The sequence below is a fragment of the Rhizopus delemar genome, genomic scaffold (genome assembly GCF_000149305.1).
Source record: "Rhizopus delemar RA 99-880 supercont3.1 genomic scaffold, whole genome shotgun sequence".
Lineage (NCBI taxonomy): Eukaryota > Fungi > Mucoromycota > Mucoromycetes > Mucorales > Rhizopodaceae > Rhizopus > Rhizopus delemar.
Genome location: NW_027137827.1, coordinates 4,800,498 through 4,821,760, shown reverse-complemented (window position 1 = coordinate 4,821,760; position 21,263 = coordinate 4,800,498). Strand labels below are relative to the sequence as shown.

The following is a 21,263-nucleotide window of genomic DNA, read 5'->3' as shown; positions in this document are numbered from 1 at the left end:
AGAGGGAGAGCGTGCGATAAACAAACCTTTGCACAAAAGTAGTAAAGTCTCTATATTAATCGCCCGCTAAGCCACGATCATGTATCGTCATTACTCTTTTAATAACATGGGGGTGTTCTTTACATCATAGGTTTCCTTTTATGATAAAATTTCATTTTTTCATGGTTTTCTTTTCATGTATAAAAAATAAGCGGAGTATTAATATGTGTTACCATTTATTTTTGCCTATTTTACAATAACTATTTCATATAAAAACTTATTTCTGCATGCTCTATTGTCCAGATTTTACCAATTTGACATCAGGTAGGACAATACCGACTCTTTACGATAGTAAGATGGTAACACAAGCTGTTCTTCAAATGGTGTTGGGTATATATCCCTTTTTAAGTAGATATCTTTGTTTGTATAATTACGCTTATTATTTTAAATGATGAAATTTAAAAGCGGGTTATTCTTTTTTTGGATAAAGGAAATAATGTTTTTATACGAAATACATGGTAGGAAGTTATATATAAAAAAGATAGCTAATAAATTTCATGGTTTAAAAATGCTATTTCAAAAAATAGTCTTATTTTTGTTGATAGGAAAATAAAAAATGGCTTTTTTTTATTCTACAACAATAAAAAAGGAAAAAATTATGTTTGTATGCAGTAAACATATTTTATTTTATAGTTGACATTCAGTGAGGCTTTTTGGCTTGTAGGATATGTTAAATATTCTATAAGCAAATTTTATTACATTTTCTTATTATATGTAACAAAGTGAAGCAAACTTTTTAAGACATGATTTGAAAGGGATAAAAATAGATATAATATTATAGCATTCTCTTGTATGTTTGAACTCTGTGTTGTTAACTATTAGTTTTACTGGAAAATCTCAGTACATTGTTTTTGATATGTAAAATTAAAAATAAAACTGGTCCTTTTTTAGTTTCAGTCAAACTGGATCTTCTTCTTTTTTTAATTATTATCATTAGTGTGGAACAAATGTCAATTGATTATAAAAGATGGTTTCAAGAGCTAACAGAGCGTTCATTTTGGTATAAATTAACAGCTATTTGTATAAATATTGGATTTATGGTAAGATGATAAACATGTGTCTTTTTCATGAATTCCAATTTTTTTTAAGTGGAAAGCAATGATTGATCTTTATAGCCAAGGTTTTTGTAAGTAAGTTATGTGTGTATGCTTTTTTTAATAAGTCATTACAAGTACTTCAACATGGATTAAAAATGAAGAGTGAAAAAGTAATTGCTATTCTTATCAACTGCGCCATCACAATTTGCTTAATGGTTGACTTTTTTGTTTTGACATCAGTAGATTAATAATAACAAAAAAAAAAAAAAAAGAATGAAAAATACTCAATATTTTTTTTTTCTTTTTAGGTACTACCCGCTTTTCATAAGTTTCATTGGAGACCAGGATGTGCATTATTATTTGGTATAACAAATGATTTTATGAGTCAATTGATAAAATCTATATTCAACAGTGAGAAAAACATTATGCTATGCAGAGATCAGCTATTGTCATCATCATCATCAAAAATGGAATGGATGACCATTGCAGCAGCATTGTGTAATTCTAAAGATACAACTCAATATTTAAATATCATGATTGTAGGATTATGGTATTATTCATTATGTGTAGATATATTATTTATATTGAATTTCATATCATTGAACATTTTTTCTTAGGCTCTCTACATAATAGCATCTTATTTTCATCAAGAGGCATTATTAGCTTCCATAAACAGACAATGTTTAGTGAGAATTCCATTAAATTAATAAACAGAATCGCATAGCAAATTTTTATTTATTTTTTTTATGCTTGAAACAATCCATTTCTATCCGCTACATTGAATTTGACTTGGACAATGTCTTTGTCTGCATTTCCAGGCTTCATGCCTGCTGTAATGATATCACCAGCTTTAATAGGTCCCACACCAGATGGTGTTCCTGTCAAGATGACATCTCCTGCTTCAAGTTTCATAATAGAAGAAACATACTCAAGTAATTTCGGAACACTAAGACATTGTATATGAATACAGCATATAAAACAACATCTATATAATCTACCTAAAGATCATATCCTTTGTATTTCCTTGCTGACGAAATCTATCATTCACTTTAAGCCAAAGATCCACATTTCCAGTATCACCGATACTTTCTTTTGGAATGAATTCACTAATAGGTGAAAAAGTATCAAACCCCTTAGCTGTACTCCATGGCAATCCTTTATTCTTGGCTTGTATTTGGAGGTTTCTGGCTGTACAGTCAATAGCCAAGGCATATCCAGCTACATGATCCATCACTTTGGATGCTGGGCAATCACGCGTTTCTTTTCCCATAACAACAGCCAATTCCACTAGCACAGACAAATTGAGTTTCTCTATTTTTATTGTCATTCCTTATTTCGTATACCTTCATGATGAACTTCGCATCCTTTTGGAATTTCAATAGTTCCACCATTAGCTAAATAAGAAGAAGTAGGCTTCAAGAAAAAAAATGGTGATGTGGGAACGGCATTGCCTAATTCTTTGGCATGCTCGCTTTTTTGGTTTCAGTTGCTGCAGAAAAAGAAGAAATAAACATAAAAAGTATTTTACCTAAAGTTTCTACCAATGGCAACAATCTTTTTACCAGTTGACAAGAATGTACGAGCAGACATGGTGAGAATGTAATATAAAAAAAAAGATAAGTTGGGAAAATTAGATGTACAGACTTTTACGTGTGTAACAAAAAGTTTCTCCGCAAGTATATAGCTTTATAATGTAGCATGCTCCATTCGACGTATTTTAAGGAAACAAAGGCTAATTTAAATGATTTTACATGACTAAAATAGACAACTTATAGCTTGCTTCACATTATATTAATGGAAACCATGCCACCGTCAATATGTGCTTTTTTTAGAATGATAAATAAAAGTGTGTAGGGGTATTATGAATTTTTGACAGCATACAAACATAATGATTTAATCTGAAGTTATGTAGCCCCTTATTACTCTATAATAGACGAAACGACTTAATTTGAACCCTTAGTTATTCAAAACAGCCTCTAAAATCGAGTGACTCCAATCAATGAACTGTGTGGCTTACATTTCCGGATAAGTGACCGGACATTGACAAAATTTTTTTAGGGTATAACAATCAGTAAAGGACAGGATCATATTTGCTCTTTCTCTTTTTTCTCTTTATTAGAAATGTCTGCTGAATACGAGGGTGCTATTGGTATTGATTTGGGTACTACGTAAGTAATTAGCAACAACAAAAACAGTAAAATCAAGAAAGACTAAAAAAATACATAGCTACTCATGTGTTGGTGTTTGGGAATCCGAACGTGTCGAAATCATTGCCAACGAACAAGGTAACCGTACCACTCCCTCTTACGTTGCTTTCTCTGATAAGGAGCGTCTCGTTGGTGATGCTGCCAAGAACCAAGCCGCCATGAACCCCAAGAACACCGTCTTTGATGCTAAGCGTCTTATTGGTCGTCGTTTTGATGATGCCGAAGTTAAGGATGACATGAAGAACTGGCCCTTCACCGTTGTAGAAAAGAACGAAAACCCTTTCGTTCAAGTTGAATTCGAAGGTGAAACCAAGACTTACTCTCCTCAAGGTAAATACATGATAAACTTGGATCGATAACTTTGGTTAATAAAGAAAACAATAGAAATTTCCTCCATGGTTCTTATTAAGATGAAGGAAATTGCTGAAGCTAAGCTCGGTAAGAAGGTCTCCAAGGCCGTTGTTACCTGTCCTGCTTACTTCAATGACAGTACGTATATAAAAACCAGCCTTTACCGAATTGAATACTAATCTGTATAAAAAAGGTCAACGTCAAGCTACTAAGGATGCTGGTACCATTGCTGGTCTCGAAGTCCTCCGTATCATCAACGAACCCACTGCTGCTGGTAAGTCAATGAAAATTGCCATTAAAGAGCAAGAATGCTAATATCTTATTTAGCCATTGCCTATGGTTTGGATGCTAATGACAAGACTGAACGTAACGTTCTCATCTACGATTTGGGTGGAGGAACCTTCGATGTTTCCCTCTTGACCATCTCTGGTGGTGTCTTTGCTGTTAAGGCCACTGCTGGTAACACTCACTTGGGTGGTGAAGATTTCGATAACACTCTTGTCAACCACTTTGTCCAAGAAATCAAGCGTAAGCACAAGAAGGATATCACCGGTGATGCCCGTGCTCTCCGTCGTCTCCGTTCCGCCTCTGAACGTGCCAAGCGTACCTTGTCTTCTTTGACCCAAACCACTGTCGAAGTTGACTCTCTCTTTGACGGTGTTGACTTCCAATCCAACATCACTCGTGCCAAGTTTGAAGAAATCAATTCTGTTGCTTTCCAAGGCACCATTGAACCTGTTGAACGTGTCTTGAAGGATGCCAAGATTGACAAGAAGAAGGTTGATGAAATCGTCCTTGTTGGTGGTTCTACTCGTATCCCCAAGATCCAATCTCTTCTCCAAGACGTCTTTGACGGTAAGGAATTGAACAAGTCCATCAACCCCGATGAAGCTGTTGCTTACGGTGCCGCCGTCCAAGCCGCTGTCCTTACCAACCAAGCCGGTAACGAAAAGACCCAAGACCTCCTCTTGTTGGATGTTGTCCCTCTTTCTCTTGGTGTTGAAATGCAAGGTGGTATCATGGCTGTTGTTGTCCCCCGTAACTCCCCCATCCCTTGTCAAAAGTCCAAGGTCTTCACCACTGCTGCTGACAACCAAACCACTGTCACTTTCCCTGTCTACGAAGGTGAACGTTTGATGACCAAGGAAAACAACCTTCTCGGTGAATTCTCCCTCTCAGGTCTTATCCCCGCTCCCCGTGGTACCCCTGAACTTCTCTGTACCTTTGACTTGGATGCCAACGGTATCTTGAAGGTCACTGCTCAAGACAAGACCACTGGTCGCAAGGCTGATGTCACCATCTCCAACTCTACTCGTCTCTCTGCCGCTGATATCGAACGTATGGTTGAAGATGCTGCCAAGAACGCTGATGCCGATAAGGAACGTGAAGCCGTTGTTCAAGCCAAGCAAGATCTTGAATCTTATGTCTATCAAGTTGAAAACAACATCTCTGACCCTAACGTCAACATGAAGCTCCGTCGTGGTGACCGTGAAGCTATCGAGACTGCTCTCGCTGAAGCTATGGAATTGATGGAACTCAATGCTGAAGATGCTAAGGCTGATGACCTCAAGGCTGCCCAATCCAAGTTGAAGCGTGCTTCTACTCGTGCTTTTGCTCACGTCTACTCTCAACGTCGTTAAGTCTCTCTTCTAGCTTGAAAAAAAATGGACGTTTGTCCTATTTTTGTTTATAAATTCTTTCCAACTGTTAAATAAAGACATAAAAACATCTACAAATTTAAGTAAAATAGTTTTTATTTGTATTTCAGTTATCTCCGAGGAGAAAAAGCTTTTATGCTCCTCTTAACCCACAAAAACTAGTTTTCCTTCATTCTCCTTTTTTATGGATTCTTGACAAGTTACATAAAAAGTTCAAGTAAGAAGGAGGAGGAGGGGAAGAAAAATGTATTTTTTTTAAAAAAAAAAAAAAAAATTATAGTTTGAACAGAGGAGGAAATTAGAGGAACCGATAGTTGAAAAGAATCTTCATTGAAATAAGTGTCAAATAGATACTCCTTTTTTTTTTTTTTTTTTTTTTTTTTGGGAGAATCGATATTCAATTACCATTTTAAAAAGAATTAAGATATGGGAATCAAAAGGAAGGGGGAAACATACTTCCCTGTCAACAATAATGAGTAATTGAAGGAGTAAAGGTAAACCTTAAACAAAGTTGTATATAAAAGGTAAGGGAATCTGAACGAATAGAAGGGAGGAAGAAAAGGAAGGGAGAGAAAGCTAAAGGCTGGTGAAAGTAGAAGGGAAGAATTCCTAATATAGAGTTTAACAGGAAAAACACGATGAATGGCGGAAAAAGGGTTATAAAGGCTTAATTTCTGTTACTATTTTTTATCTTTTCTTTTTTTATTTAATTTATTTCTTGTGTGATATGAAACCCCAATATTCTTTACCTTCCCTTAAAGATATCATAAACCCAGGTTATGAAAGACAACATCAAAAACCGTCTGTTCTTTACGTATCCAGTCTTTTATCGCCATCAGACACTGAATACTTTGTTAATGAACCAGTCAAAGCAAAACGAAAGCGTGCCTCACCTTCGCAGTTGAATACATTAAACCAAGTTTTTCAACAAACCTGCTTTCCTTCCACCGATCTTCGTGCCGAGTTGGGCAAACAACTTGGTATGAGCCCTAGAGCAGTACAGATATGGTTTCAAAATAAAAGGCAATCCATTCGAACACGAGAAAAGATCCAACAGCAATACCGCAGACACTATGTCATCTCGCCGCCAACCTCACCAGCACGTATCTCTTTACCTTCACTTCTTTTACCAACCACACCTTCTTCTTCAGTTCATTCAAGTCCTAGTTCAATGGATACTGTCTTCTTTCGCGAGTTTTAAATGAAAAAAAAAAAAAAAAAAAAAAAAAAAACAATGAAATCCTGGAAACCGGAAATTACACATGCCCTTTTTTTTTATGATAGATCCTATATTTATGCATTATCTTTTATCCCTTCTCTTTCTATACATTAAGCATTTGTATCATCTCTTTCTTTTATTGTTCATTCATTTTTATTTGTATGTAATTCGCTATTCGTCTTCTCCTTTCTCTTTTGATCTGTTTATATTAAAAGTTCCATTCTCCTTATTTTGTATGTTACACTGTAATAAACAAAAAGCATATAGTTTAACTACACCAAGACGCCACAAAACTTGGCATTGACCTCGTTCTTTGAAACGCACACCCCTGGAATCAATATATAGAAATACTCCCTGATTATTTCTGTCTGGTTTCTTTTTATAGAATTGTGTCAAAACGGATAAAATGATTTTACCGTCCTTAAATTAAAATCATTGAGCATCCTTTACTTTACTTTATTTAGCAATTTACCTGAAATTTTCCTTTTAGGTTGAAAGGAAAGAGAAGGGCCGAAAGAAGGAACGCACGGGCTTGATTTGCTACATCATGACTTGAATACAAATCAAGTTTAGTCTTACAAGCTGATCATCGACACATGAAAAATAAATATAATTCTTTTTTGTCATCAAAAATTCACTTGTAATACGAATATTCGTGATGCATCCATCTCATAATTATATCAACTGTGTTTCTTTTCGTTGAACCAGTGTGTAACGTCTGCTTTATTTATGCAAACGTGGCTGGTGTAATGCTTCAATGTTACTATTTGTACTACGGATATATAAAAAAGCCTTTTGGAAAGAGTGTTTATGTTTTTTTTTTTTTTTTTTTTTTTTTATAAAGAGAAAGAATATAATACAAAATAAAGAAAAATATCAAATGAATTCGACGTAAGATTCAGGTACTAAACCAGTTTGATCTTGTACGTCTGCTATTAACCAACCCTAATAAAGAAAAAATAGTGAGTAGATTCATTACGAAATACAACGTTATTTCTTACAGGGCATTCTCGATATTGAACCCAAATCAATTGACCTGCTTTAAAGCCTATTTCATAGTCCGTTTCTGGTATAAAATCAAATAGAGCGCGAGCATCTCTACCATTGAAATCTGGGGAAGATAATGATATCATGGATTGATTATTTGGTAAAGGATTCCCAAAATGAAGTGGTGAATCTTTTGGATAAGCGAAATCGCGTATAATAACAGAGCCTATATAATATGATGAGTATATAAGCATATCTTTCTTAGATTCTATTATCAATTACCAGCTGATACCTAATGGAAAAAAAAAGTGTTAAAAATATACATGGTTATATATAGGCATTAGTTTACTTGATTTGATTCATTCGTCATATTCGCCACATCTAAATCTTCTTTCATCGGATGTGAAATAATGTCTTCCAAAGAAGATTGTAAAGTGACCTTGAGCGATGGTTGGATGGAACACGCATTTTCCAGTCTTCTCTCTTCTTCTACTTCACTATTGCTTGAATAAGAGGATGTATAACTTGACTTTCTTGCTGTTCGGACATTCTTTTTTCGAGTCACCTAATAATTTGTTTAGCATGATTTTGCTTTCTATAAAAAGAGGATGGACTAGTTTTTCCTTTACCTTTTTTAATAAGACGGCAAATGCAATGACTGTATTTAAGCTCATAACAATAATAAAGGAATGTAATAAAAGGGATGTGAGAGAAGTTTAGATAAGATAAAGGATTGGAGCAAAAGAGAAAGAGAGAAAGAGAGAAGCTTTAAGAAAAAATCGGATCAAAAAACGTCCTAAATTTATTTAAAGTGTCTGCTTTAAAAAAACAAACAAACTTCTTTTTTGTGTCAAGAAAAAGAAGAATAAAGCAAAGCCCAAAAGGGATATTGAATGATGTTGAAAAAAAAAAAAAAAAAAAAAAAAAAAAAAAAAAAAAAAAAAGAAAGCTAAAGAAAAGGAAACAGATATTTCAAATAAATCAGTAGACACACAAGAGTCTTTATTAGGAAATACAAGCACGCTTTATGTTTAAGCTTCCGATAAGGAGGGGTTTTTAGTATATCTGTCGTTTGGTTAACTATTTTAATAGTTCACTGAACATCTCTCTTTTTCTCTCCAAATAAATACAATTATGGCACATCCACATATGAGAAACAGGAACGAAAAATAAGATGATTACATTTTGCCCAATCAAATTATAGCGGAGTAAATAAAATAGAATCATGTTTGTGCTCATTGCGCTCAACTATTGAGTTATCCCTTTTCATCTTGTTTTTTTGTTAAGCTAACAAAGGTTTGTACAAAAGATATGTTTGGTAATAATGATGTTAATTAGGGAGATTAAAGTATGCTAATAAAATTTTGTAAGAAAAGAAATGAAAGAGAACATGATAAGCTTCAATTATAAACTGGTTTTTGTTTGTCATTTTTTAATGCTAAAATCTAGCTTACTAAATGATCTATTCAATCTTCTTATTATGTACATCTTACAGTAACTCATACTATTGATTATAAGTTATCCCTGGCACAGTTTAATTGGCTATTGTATTCATGTGCTTTCATCTCACAAACTACATTTACCTTTATTTTTTATAGTATTTCTTATCGTAAAACGTTATCACAAGTCTTTTTTTTCTTTGTATTTCATACTAGTTATACAATAACTTCTTTGTTTAACGTGAGACATGTATCAATTGACTTAAGGGACAATATGCATTCCACACACAAGGGTCTAATTATGATTTCTTACAGTACAATTTAGATAAACACAATGATTGTATAGCCACATGATACTTGATGTAAAAGATTTTTTTTTTTGATGAGTCATCTCAAACGCGTTACTTATGGTTAGCTTTAGCTCAAAAGGACGTGATTTTTGAAAAATATAAGAAAAAGGAATGTATAAAGTAATTCTCAAGTTATTTTAAATTCCTTTAATGTTTGAAAAGCACAAATAGACATCTTATAATAAAACATATGCTGTTTATTCTTTTCAATTATTTTTCTTATTCGGCTTTGAACCGAAAAGTTCATATTGGAAAACCTGAGATATGAATATCAAATAGTAAATGATGTCAAAAAAAGCATCATATTATGGATTTTTCTGATATCTTGGACAGTTTACAAAAGATTTCAAAGGAGCTATAATTTGCTTGGCGGAAACGATGCTATAACTTTTAAATAAAAGTACGCCTACGAATAGAGCGCCCACGAATAGTGTGACTACATTTATCGCACCAATTTTTCGGAGAGCAAGGCTTGGACTACTGAAGGATCCACCCCCAATTTGAAGCATGAAGGATTGCCCGAAGGTAAAGTTTCCTTCTCTTCCAACATGAAAGTAAGCAAATCATCCACTAGATAGATAGCAAAAAAAAAAAAAAAAGCAAAGGAATGAAGAGAAGAAAAGGATGGATCATGTAAAATTGGATGGATGGAAATAAAATCAACATACAAAACACGCACATTTTCTCAGCTACATTCAACATTAGCTCAATAACGAATTCTTTTTTTCTTCTTTTGTTCTTCTATTTGCAACTTTTTTTTTTTTTTTTTTTTTGCTACTGCTCATTTTCAATTTTAAAGGGAAACTAACATTTAATTCAATAGTTAAACATCGCCAATCCAGCCACCGGCTGCCAAAAGTTGATTGAAATCGAAGACGAACGTAGACTGTAAGTTATTTTTGATGGTCAAACCGAATCTCGCCCCTAATTCTATTATAGTCGTGGCTTCTATGACAAGCGTATGGCTCAAGAAGTCTCTGGCGATACTCTCGGTGATGAATTCAAGGGATATGTTTTCCGTATCACTGGTGGTAACGACAAACAGGGTTTCCCTATGAAGCAAGGTGTCCTCTTGCCCCACCGTGTTCGTTTGTTGATGTCCAAAGGTCACTCTTGTTACCGTCCTCGCCGTACTGGTGAACGCAAGAGAAAGTCCGTTCGTGGTTGTATCGTTGGTTCTGACCTCTCTGTCTTGTCTCTTGTTGTTGTCAAGCAAGGTGAACAAGACATTCCCGGATTGACCGATACCACTGTTCCCAAGCGTCTTGGTCCTAAGCGTGCTTCCAAGATTAGAAGATTCTTTGTAAGTCTTAGATGAAAATTGGATAAAAAAAGCTATAGATTTTTAATACTTTTATGCAGAACTTGTCCAAGGAAGATGATGTTCGCAAGTATGTGATTCGTCGTGAAGTCCAACCCAAGGCTGAAGGCAAGAAGGCTTACACCAAAGCCCCCAAGATCCAACGTCTTGTCACTCCTCGTACTCTCCAACACAAGAGACGTAGACAAGCTATTAAGCGTAGAAGAGCCGAATCTTCTCGTGAAGCAGAAGCCGAATACAAGCAATTGCTTGCTAAGCGTGTTAAGGAAGCCAAGGATAAGAAGATTGAACGTCGTCGTACTTCTTCTATGCAAAAATCTTCTTCTGCCTAGAGTAGATATGAAAAAAAAAAAATTCAATTTTGTGAAAATAAATTTGCCTCTGTAAAATAAACAAAGAAAGGAGAAAGAACTTTTAGCTGAAGCCCCTTCTTTCCTTCTCCTAGTAAACATTCTTTAGGGAACTTTATAAAAGGAGAAAAAGAATTGGATCAAAGCGCGCTTTTAATTTTTTTTCTTCTCTTTCTTTCATGTCAGCAAATACTCAAGAAGACCTCATTTATCAAGCACAACAATACGATGACCTTGATACTGGATATGAAGATACACCTGACGCCATTCCAAAAGTACTCTACTTAAATTTGCGAGGCATTCGAATGAGATTAGATAAAGAAACACTTGTCAGTTTACCAGAAAGTTTACTGATTGCTATGTTTCCGAATGGACTTGTTCTGGGAAAGCAGTATGATAGTGAAGAGGAAGAAGAAACTAGTGACGATGAAGAAAAATGTCTAACAACTCACGTAGACTTTGATCCTCATTGTTTAGAGTATGTCCTTTATTTTTACAAAAGAACTCTAAAAGAAAAGAAAATGGAACCCGAGGAGTCATTGTTTGCTTTTAGTCAAGCAGCTCAGTATTATCCTTCTATCCTAGACAAGATACCAATCATTGTTTTAAGAGAAGAGCTCGAATATTACTGTATCAGTCAGAACAAAAAAAGTGATCCCATTAAGTTAAAAATAGCAGCTGGAGAATACTTAAAAAGTGAGGATCAAGTTTTTGCTGCGTTGCAAAAGAATATTGGAAAAGCAAATAATGTGGCAGAGCAACATTTGATTGATATGCTCTGTCAAGCTGGATTTTCAAGGGAGGATAAATGGGGTTATAGGGAATTAGAACCTAATAGAACATGTATCAACAGCATGAGCTTGGTTGCATTAAAGTCATCTGGTACTGATCATACGCACCGGATGGATAACACAGCACAAAAATTACTACTTTTTTGGAGAAAACCTGCTGTAAGTTTCTTTTTATTGTATTTTTTACAACTCATAATTTTGTAGAGAAAATGTTGGTGGGATGGAAATACAGTTCAAGTTGATAATCAGCCTGTCAGATTATGGGCAAGACGTACATGGACCTTGGAATTATCAATGATTTAAAAGCAAAGTAAAGCAAACGATACCCCCTTCTATTCCCCCGTTCAACATGTTCTTGTTTACTATTTATATTCATTTATTAAATACCAAATCTTTTAACTTCTTCACAGCTCTTTAATTCCATATTAAGTGCATCTTGATATAGTTTTTCATTACGGTTTAAAAATCCAAAGGTGCCTCTTGATTTATCAAGAAGCATCTGTCGGTGCTTACGTTCCATAAAGCATTTTTGCTGTAATGACTGTACCCAATCTTTTTCTACTTGGTATTCAAACTTGTTTAATCTGCCTCTATTTTCCTGATATGGTCTAAAAGCCGTTGGATTAACATAGTAACGTACTTGGTGATGAGATGTCATACGTGGTTGGGAATACACTGAATTGGATTGGAATGTGAAACTGGGCGTGTCATCCATAAAGAGTCCAGAAAAGAGGGTGTAGCCAAACAGCAGTAAGAGAGGCAGAATCTGTAAAAAGATTGACCAACCTGTTCGCTGCTGCTGTGGTCGTGTTGGACGTGGACCGCCTGCGGTATTGAACGTTCTCGCACGGAATCCTGGGCCGACAAATGTGGCACTGCTGAACCCCGCAGGACCGCCAAAGTTAAACTGTGCTGCCCCTCTTCCCATGCCGCCTCCAAAGAACATATTGAACAGTTCCTCAGGTGATATCTCTTCACCAAATGGTGAGGCACCATACGATTGTGTTCTAAAGTTGGAAAATCCTGCATTGCCTCGTTGCTCTGGGTCGCCTCCTCCAGCATCGTGTACAGCTCGTTTTTGAGGATCGCTAAGCACAGTGAACGCCTTTGAAATCACTACAGAGAGTGTTTAGGAAACAGAGACAAAATGCAATATTTTTTAATATTTACATTTAAATGCTTCATCAGCTCCAGGAGTCTTGTTTTTATCAGGATGGAATTTAAGAGCAAGCTATGAAATTGTTTAGAATAAAGCAATTTTACACTCCTAAAAAAGTTTACCTTTCTATATGCCTTTTTTACCTCAACCTCTGTGCATTTCTTATCGACCTTCAAAACTTTATAATAATCAGTACCACATGCTAAAATCTCTCGTACTTCTTGAGATTGTGCTGAAGATGAAGGTTTTGATGATGAGTCTGATGTTGCCGAGCGAGCTGGTTTTGCTTCTTCTTGTCTTATATCATTGGGTTCAGCTGATGCCGCTGCCATTTCAGCCTTGGCTAAGAATTCTTTAGCTTCGTCTGTTGGATAAAGTTTAAGCGATTTCTTTGTTAAACGGAGAGCTGCTTCAAAGTTTTTAGTGCCATAATGGTTCTTTGCAATTCTCAAGCAACGAATCGCTTCCTCTTTATTAATTTCCATTGAAAAAAAAGAAAAGAACTAAAAAAAAAACAAAAAAAAAGAAGGAACAGTAAGTAACGAATGAAACAACTCAAAAGCGTAAAACCAGATGAGCGGAATATAAATTAATTTAACAAGATTATTGATGAATTTTATATTTTAATATGGATGAAGACTCCATTTATTTACAAAAAGAAATCTATTCGTTTTTAAGAATCAGCGCAAAAAAAAAGAAGAAATGTCGAGAGATATGAAGATTGAACATGTAATAACTAGATCCAAATATGCCTTGTCTACTTGAAGCGGACGTATTTACCAACAACAACGGCGTGATCTCTTTCATAAGGTTCAAGAGTAAGTTGTTCTTGAGGCTTAATTCTTTCTTCTTGAAGTTTCTTCACTTCACGAGCAAATACAGTGGCGGCGTCTACTGTTGAATCGATACAAGAAGCCTTGATAGAAATAACAATGTGTCCTTCGTTCTTTAAGAAGTTGTGAGCGTTTAATGCGATAATACGAGCTTGATCAGGTTGTGCAACATCAGCAAAGATAACATCAACCATGGGGACAAGCATACGGTATTTTTGAGGGTGACGAGCATCTTCAATGATAGGAACAACATTGGTTCTCTTCTTTGCCATGTTGATCAAATCACGACCGGGACGGTGAGAGAACTCAACAGCATAGACAGCACCTTCAGGTCCAACGACATCGGCAACGTGAGAGACAGAGGTACCAGAGGCAGCACCAAGGTAAAGCACCTTCTTACCAGGTGCAACGTGAATGTGATCAACACCACCAAGAACAGCAGCAGCTAACTTGGATCTGAAAGGATTCCATACACGGTATTCGATCTTTGTACCTTCAGGTCCATCAATAGAAATACGCTTTTCACCGTAAACAGATTCACCGGGAACAAGATTCTTGGTAACTAAAAGATCTTCCTTTCCACGAGCAACGAAGATACCAGCATGTCTGTGAGGTTCAACGATGACCTTAGCACCTCCTCTAGCACCTCCTGCGGCACCACCACGGCCTCCACGGCCACCTCTGGCACCACCACGAGGTCCTCCACGACCTCCACCACGAGCACCGCCACGGCCTCCACCACGGCCACCACCTAATTCAGTTATTTAGTTAACAGCTGGTAAATGGGGGGTTTTTTTTTTCCTATTTACCGAATCCACCACGGGCTCCACCACGGCCTCCGCCTCGGGAAGCTCCACCACGGCCTCCACCTAATTGGAATGAATTTAGTAAAGAGAATAAACACTGTTAAACATTCATATTGTCCTACCAAAGCCTCCACGGCTACCACCTCGACTACCACCTCTACCACCACGATTACCACCACGTCCTTCAAATGCCATTATATATTAATAAAGTTTTTTTTTTTTATCAAAAGGAAAAAAATATGAAAGCTTTCATTTTTGTTCAAAGAAAAAAAAGCAAGTCAAAATTTAGTAGGAAAAGCCGTCCCAGTATTATTGGAACCAATAGTTAATGTGCGGACTATTTATTTATGTAGAAAGAAGTACGTTTAAACTGGATATTTTATTTACAGGCTTAAATGAGCACGCGGCGTTTCAAGGTACCATAATTACCCAAGTCAGATCAAATAAGATGTAAAGGAAGCTAATAAATCCCTTATGGGAACAAGGGTAAAAAAAAAAAAATAAAGTGAATGGGGAATGAGGGGAAGTTGTGTCATAGACATCAGTGTGAGTTCGGCCGACAACGTCAGCAGATCTTTTTATGTGAAGTAGGTAGTTAGGTTCATAAAGGATGGTATAAGCAGTTGGATGAACATGTTGGATATTTATCCACGGAGTCTATACATGGTCAAGGATATGTCCTGTGCGGTACTTGTATGGTGGGGCAAGGTCATGCGATGTTAAGTCGTCGAGGTCAATATGGCCAGACTAGACAAAGAAGTTGGCAACAGCATTGTAAATGGGTGTCCTAAATCACCAGAGGGCGACACAGATTATATGAAGGAATGCTTTGCGAAAACATTGTACTTTACTATCAATGGGTTCATTAACGAGAGTAGAGTCGCGAATGATTGAAGGATCTAAAGGATCGAATCGTCACGGACTGTGATGTTGAATTTGTTCAATTGTGAACGTAGCTCAGTTTCATAACCAATGTGGATAAGGAAGCTAACTAAATTTTTATCTGAATAATGAATACCCAGAATTCGACGGGTGTTAATGTTTAATCTGTGGAGGTTGGAACGCAATTCTTGTAGAGGGAGGCGATGTCGAACGGGTACATAGATAAGTTTAAGGCCTGCTGGTTCAGCAGGTGAAGAAAATTGCTTGGTAATAACAGTCAGGCTAGGTTGGAAATTATCGCGTTTAGGCTTAGCAATCTTAGGAAGAGGAGTGGAGGCATTACTAGGCGATGGGGGCGCTTACTGGCCTGCTCAAAGTCCTGATCTCAACCCAATCGAGAACTTGTGGGCCATACTAGAGTACAAGATAGGACTCAGAAGGGGTAGTGTTAGAGGTTCTTTAAACAACCATATACTGCAGCAGTTACACCTCGATGCAGTATTTTTATTTATTAATTACCTTACTGACAACAATATATAAAATGATGTCCTCTTCATCTACCAACATTTTTCAATACATCTTTGTTCAAAGAGACGCTTTTGAATATGTTAATGAACATTTGGCCAGTATCCCGGTTTGCAGACGAAATCGAATTTGACGCTTGATATTCCAAGTTTTCTATTCATCATGCCAATTGGATCAAACACCAGAGCTCACGTTAATAAGAGCCATGCTTCTGCTGTTATCCATATACCCAAAGAGACATTAAAATCCTGTTTGTTGCCGAAGAAGACGCGATCCTTCATATCTGAACATGGTAAACCAAAAACGGTAAAGAAGCAACCAATGTGTCAGTATCATGAGGTTTACTTTCTGGTGAATCATCTGAATAAAATAAAAAAACTACTAAAAAAAAGGAGAGAAACAAAGAAAAGACGAATGGTTTATCCAACGTGAGCACAAGACAGAAATACGAGAGTAACAAAGAAGCCTTCCAGTAAAGTCTTTTTTTAAGTTGTTAAAATTGCGACTGCTACAATATATGGTTGTTTAAAGAGATTCGCCTAGGATGGATATTGAAAAAATACCCGATCTCAGATTGGAGGGTACGCGTTGTCTCTTTTACTTTGTCAGTTTTTATTGATTCTTCCCAATTTTCAATCCATATTCAGGCTCATTGTTTACTCTAAATGATATCTAACATCGAGAGTCTGATTAGATATTGCAAAGAAATGCAGGAAAACTTCAGTATTGTCGAGTTTTTCCAGCATTTTAAATTCACAAATCAAACAGACACAGAGGGTGACTTCAAGAAGTACATAGTCTCCATGCGATGTTCCCAAGTTGTATCTCTTGCTAATTGATTACAGGAAGTAGCTAGAAATAATTTCCAAGTGTGTTGGGTAAACGATTATACATTTGAAATGGTAAAATATTGAGTAAACATTATTTGCAGCTGTTCAGACACACTGATGTTACAGAATATCGGAGAAAGATGAAAATTACAGAAGCTACTAAAGATGCAAAATCATCAGGTGAAGCTTCTATTTTAGAGCCATTAATCTTTAAATTCAAGGTAAGTTCTGGAAGAGCAGATACCACGATATATTTGTTGTTCTGATGGGCAGTATGTACAGGCAAAAACTAACAATACCCCAAAAAGAAAGATAATAAGAAAAATAGACAGGTTAATATTGTATTAAAGATTCTTTTCTATTCAGAAAATTGACAAGGAGATTGACAATGATCTGTTATTGATAAAGTCGCCTGGCCCTCATACTTGATGAGTTCACAATGGGAATGATGTCTCAGAAAATTTCTTCTTCCCCTCACTAGTAACGTTCACTTGTTTCCTTCTTTCTTTCTATCATCTAATTTTTACCCTTGATCTCGAAAGAGATTTTTAGTTTCCATTCATTTTATTGATCCGACCAGGGCGAAAACGATGCAATATTAGGATTCATGCATTCAAAATGGTCATTAATTTTATATAAATAAAAAAAAATTAAACGTATACACTTTATAAACTGATTGTGATTGTCTCTGAACAATTACTTGGTGCTGTAAGATTATTAAAAGAACTAAAGATCCACATGGCCACACCATTAGTCCATCCAAATCCAACTTGAGATGTATATTCTCCTTGACCACCGGCAGCGCCAATAGTAGTAACATCAAATTTTTCAAACATATGTCCATCATCTGAAACAGAGCTTAGCTTTGGCAGGACACCAGGGATAGAGCCACCAGTCTTATACCATCCACAATAAGCTGAGGCAGCGTATCGTTCTGCCAAAACCTCTGCCAAACGATTAAACGTGGTACCAAAGCTAGTAGTATAGCTCTTGCTTTGAGTATTCAAGATGCTGTCAATGTTTAAGAAGCTTTGAATGGCAATAAAGGTGAGAGGTGGCCAACCATTTGGCAAGTCCCACTGCATGGTTGTATTATGATAAGATGTAGTAAGGATACCAGGGTACTTGCGTAATGTTCTTTCGGTTTCATCCATAGTACTTGCCAATTTCGTCTTATTCTTTAATAAGTGATCAGGTATCACGTTGAGCCAAAGAGGATATAAATTGGCAGGTGTATATTCGATGTTTTGTGCATTGCTGGTAAGATTGAAATCGTAAAAGCTAGTCGTTTCGTCATTCCACATCAGTTTGTCTATCGCTTCTAATCTTTTCTTTGCCTGTTGGGCATAGTATCTTGACTTCTTTTTAGATGCCTTATTTTGAGAGCCGAATTGCTTATGCCATTTGGATAAACTAGTTTCCATGTTCCATAGAAGTGAATTAAGATCGATGGGAATGATGTTATGCGTATTGATTGTACGTAACATCTCATAGCTTTCGACCTGTTGAGGAGAGGGTACTTTATTTTTGGTCCATCGTGAGGAATAGTCCCAACCGGTTTCTGCTCCGGCAGCAATGTCGGCAAACATTTGATCCTTGACTGAGTCAGAAAAGCTGACGTTGACATTCACCGTATTATAATCTTCTACATACGATTCTGGACGAGGTGATTTATGCTGGGTTATGTAGCGATTCAAAACATGCGTCTTTTTTTGATTTCTGGGATCCTTGATGTGAACAGAAGTATTTTTCATCCAGAAATCGTATTCTTTATCCAAATAAGGCAAAGCATACTCCATAAATTCTTTATCCTTTGTCTTTTCATAATAAATATCCACCATTAAGCTTAAAAATGGAGGCTGAGAGCGATTTAAATAGTATATTCTTGCACCATTAGCTGCGTATGTACTTATGGTTAGCTTTCGATACAAATAATAATTTGAAGCAAAAAGAAACACTTACGAACGAATCCATATCGGTCAATAAAATCAAAAAAGTTTTCAATCATGTCTCTTGCCAAGCTTACTTGTTCACTCAACAAGAGTCCCTTGATGACAAAAAATGAATCCCTGTCAAGCAATATTAATCATCTTTTTTGATTTTTTTAAAACAAGCTATTTACCAATAATAAAATTCACGAAAACGACCTCCAGGCACAACAAACGGATGTTCAACAGGCAAGGTACTTGAAACACAGTCTTTACACAAAGCACTATAATCAAATCCAAATGTCAAATTTTCCCATGCATGATTCAGGTGATTAATCCAGCCTTGATAGTCTACATTTGAAATATCTTGTATCCAACTCAGTTCTTCTTGAATAGTAACATTTGTAAGCATCTTGACCTCAGCACCTGCTTCCAAAAAGTTTTCCTTGACAAATTGTTTCACTTGGTCTTTGGTCGCATTCACGCCACCCATTGCATTAAATGCTTTGACTACTTCTGCTTCTGATTTTGAAGTTGGCTATATATCATGATTTAGAGAGAGAAAAATGATCAAGTATATGTCATTTGTTACCATGTCTACAAATGTTTTGGAGTCAGAATATAATTCTGCCAATTGCACTGTTTTCAGTATTGGTCCTTCACAGTAAATGGGTGAATCACATGAATGGGATGTCTGTGGTTGAATAGCGACAACAGACAGAGCCAATTGAGTGATCAACAATCCATATAAAATACGCAAAGAATAAAACACCATTTGAATTATAGGTGTAAAAAGTGAACTTTTTCTTTACTTTTAAATAAATTACCCAAAGAAAAAGGTTGAAAGAAAAGAGTAAGTGAAAAAAAAAGAGAAAGGAACCCATACCTTTTATATATCAAATTACCGTTTTCCCAGGACACTTTGGAACCAAAATGATGTAGCATGTCTCTAAATCCTCTTAAATTTATTTGTTTGGTTTTTACTTGTAGGAAGGGGTGTTATAGAAAAAAATTATAATATAACAAAAAAAAAAGAATCTCGAACAGTTACGATTATTTCAATTTGATCTGCTTTCTATACTACCATGTCTTTTTCGATCTATTTTTTATCAAACCCAAAAAAGAAGACCCTTTGATGAAATAGGCGTGTAACACAATCAGTGACGTGAGTATACATTACTCACGCACACGGGAACCCATTTCTATCAATAAACGCGATCCAGTTTTAGCTATTTTTTCCCGAGAGATTCAGACAGGTTAATCTATCTTCCTTTTTATCGTGTAACTTTTTACGCCACTTCGTTAAATACAGATTTAAAAAGAGAGAGAATAATCCCTTTTTGATTGATTAGCTCATCAAAGCCTAGTTATTTGGATTCGTATTCAAGTAATCTTCTTTTTACTTGTTTCATTTCTATTACCAATTGCTTTTAAAATAAAAATTAAATGATTTGAAGATCAATATTACAAGTTTCAATTTCTGTAATTCTCTGAATTCTATAAGTTGCATTGGCTGTGGAGAATGCTGTGCTACCAAATAATACCCGTTTTATCCAGTTATTGAATGATTTACCTAGTCATAAAGCGGTTTCTTATACAATATATATTTGCATTTTAATAAATGGAATGAAATACTATGTATCAGTGAATAATTTCCAATAAAAATATTCAATCTTTTTCTTTTATTAAATTACTAATCAAATCTAACTGTAACTTCTTATAATTACATGATCCGATTGACTTTAAATTGCTTGAATTGGGGCATTTTCAACTTTGACATGGATTAATCAAGAACCTTGGCTGTTTGTATGGAATATGCGATTTCAAGGCTACTGCTCGGTCTCATACGATGCCGATCTATTACCTATTGCCACTTAGCCGTAGAGAAGGGTGAACGGTGCCCATTAGGAGTGTTAAACAAAATTTTTGTACAAGTTTCTATATTTTTAATTATTTAAAAACACATCTAAATAACTTGAGCTATATTTGCCGGATATAAAAAACAAATAAAAAGTGGAATGATTCAAGAAGTAAAAACAGACTAAAGGAGAAGAAAAAAACGAAGATCATACATCCTCTGAAAGCTCATATTATTGTTATTATATGCAGTGGCGACCATGGTTTAGACAAATTGAACTTGCTTGATATAGAAAGTAGCTTTTTATGTTTCACTTCAAAAGAAGCGGAAGAAGGTATAATGATGGTCTAAGTTTTAAAGACAAGAGACAAAAAAAATATAAAACATACGATATAGAAGCTGTCAAATTTTATTAGAGTTTATAATATCAAATAATCTTTCTTAGTTTTTTATTAAAGATAAGTTCTCTATTTGTAATTCAAAATCATGTATGCAAATACTTTTTTTTTGGCCTTCCTTTTCCATATATCATTGAAACCCTTAGATAAAAGAACAGGGTTAGTTTGTGGGTGGAGCGTTGTTTGAAATTAAAGTATATAATCGCCGTCAGAATTATATTAAGGAACGTATTGCTCAGGAACTACAACTGGATACAGTTTTACCTGAATAGTATCCTATCAAATTAGTTGAGGG

General features: G+C 35.6%; 9 protein-coding genes across 9 annotated transcripts; 4 read left to right on the top strand and 5 right to left on the bottom strand.

Annotated features, from left to right (window-relative positions):
* Positions 1 to 1,820: 1,820 nt before the first annotated feature.
* Positions 1,821 to 2,666, bottom strand: RO3G_01865 (uncharacterized protein; the record flags this gene model as incomplete). The annotated part of the gene is made up of 4 exons (XM_067656456.1): positions 1,821 to 2,022; positions 2,075 to 2,363; positions 2,420 to 2,470; positions 2,618 to 2,666. 4 exons carry the CDS (start codon positions 2,664 to 2,666, stop codon positions 1,821 to 1,823), a joined length of 591 nt encoding a protein of 196 aa, XP_067512557.1.
* Positions 2,667 to 3,197: 531 nt separating this feature from the next.
* Positions 3,198 to 5,274, top strand: RO3G_01864 (hsp70-like protein; the record flags this gene model as incomplete). The annotated part of the gene is made up of 5 exons (XM_067656455.1): positions 3,198 to 3,244; positions 3,303 to 3,613; positions 3,668 to 3,772; positions 3,828 to 3,908; positions 3,962 to 5,274. The coding sequence occupies 5 exons, from the start codon at positions 3,198 to 3,200 to the stop codon at positions 5,272 to 5,274; spliced, it is 1,857 nt and encodes a 618-aa protein (XP_067512556.1).
* A 745-nt stretch (positions 5,275 to 6,019) lies between these two features.
* RO3G_01863 (uncharacterized protein) lies at positions 6,020 to 6,493 on the top strand (the record flags this gene model as incomplete). Its single annotated transcript, XM_067656454.1, has 1 exon — positions 6,020 to 6,493. The coding sequence occupies one exon, from the start codon at positions 6,020 to 6,022 to the stop codon at positions 6,491 to 6,493; it is 474 nt and encodes a 157-aa protein (XP_067512555.1).
* An 894-nt stretch (positions 6,494 to 7,387) lies between these two features.
* On the bottom strand, positions 7,388 to 7,644 carry RO3G_01862 (uncharacterized protein; the record flags this gene model as incomplete). Its single annotated transcript, XM_067656453.1, has 2 exons — positions 7,388 to 7,456; positions 7,513 to 7,644. The coding sequence occupies 2 exons, from the start codon at positions 7,642 to 7,644 to the stop codon at positions 7,388 to 7,390; spliced, it is 201 nt and encodes a 66-aa protein (XP_067512554.1).
* A 2,604-nt stretch (positions 7,645 to 10,248) lies between these two features.
* On the top strand, positions 10,249 to 10,940 carry RO3G_01861 (40S ribosomal protein S6-B; the record flags this gene model as incomplete). Its single annotated transcript, XM_067656452.1, has 2 exons — positions 10,249 to 10,590; positions 10,650 to 10,940. 2 exons carry the CDS (start codon positions 10,249 to 10,251, stop codon positions 10,938 to 10,940), a joined length of 633 nt encoding a protein of 210 aa, XP_067512553.1.
* A 197-nt stretch (positions 10,941 to 11,137) lies between these two features.
* RO3G_01860 (uncharacterized protein) lies at positions 11,138 to 12,052 on the top strand (the record flags this gene model as incomplete). The annotated part of the gene is made up of 2 exons (XM_067656451.1): positions 11,138 to 11,908; positions 11,954 to 12,052. The coding sequence occupies 2 exons, from the start codon at positions 11,138 to 11,140 to the stop codon at positions 12,050 to 12,052; spliced, it is 870 nt and encodes a 289-aa protein (XP_067512552.1).
* Positions 12,053 to 12,128: 76 nt separating this feature from the next.
* RO3G_01859 (uncharacterized protein) lies at positions 12,129 to 13,240 on the bottom strand (the record flags this gene model as incomplete). The annotated part of the gene is made up of 3 exons (XM_067656450.1): positions 12,129 to 12,865; positions 12,920 to 12,980; positions 13,052 to 13,240. 3 exons carry the CDS (start codon positions 13,238 to 13,240, stop codon positions 12,129 to 12,131), a joined length of 987 nt encoding a protein of 328 aa, XP_067512551.1.
* A 425-nt stretch (positions 13,241 to 13,665) lies between these two features.
* On the bottom strand, positions 13,666 to 14,742 carry RO3G_01858 (rRNA 2'-O-methyltransferase fibrillarin; the record flags this gene model as incomplete). The annotated part of the gene is made up of 2 exons (XM_067656449.1): positions 13,666 to 14,492; positions 14,670 to 14,742. 2 exons carry the CDS (start codon positions 14,740 to 14,742, stop codon positions 13,666 to 13,668), a joined length of 900 nt encoding a protein of 299 aa, XP_067512550.1.
* A 2,707-nt stretch (positions 14,743 to 17,449) lies between these two features.
* Positions 17,450 to 19,487, bottom strand: RO3G_01857 (trehalase; the record flags this gene model as incomplete). Its single annotated transcript, XM_067656448.1, has 4 exons — positions 17,450 to 18,643; positions 18,811 to 18,853; positions 18,907 to 19,250; positions 19,305 to 19,487. The coding sequence occupies 4 exons, from the start codon at positions 19,485 to 19,487 to the stop codon at positions 17,450 to 17,452; spliced, it is 1,764 nt and encodes a 587-aa protein (XP_067512549.1).
* Positions 19,488 to 21,263: the final 1,776 nt, after the last annotated feature.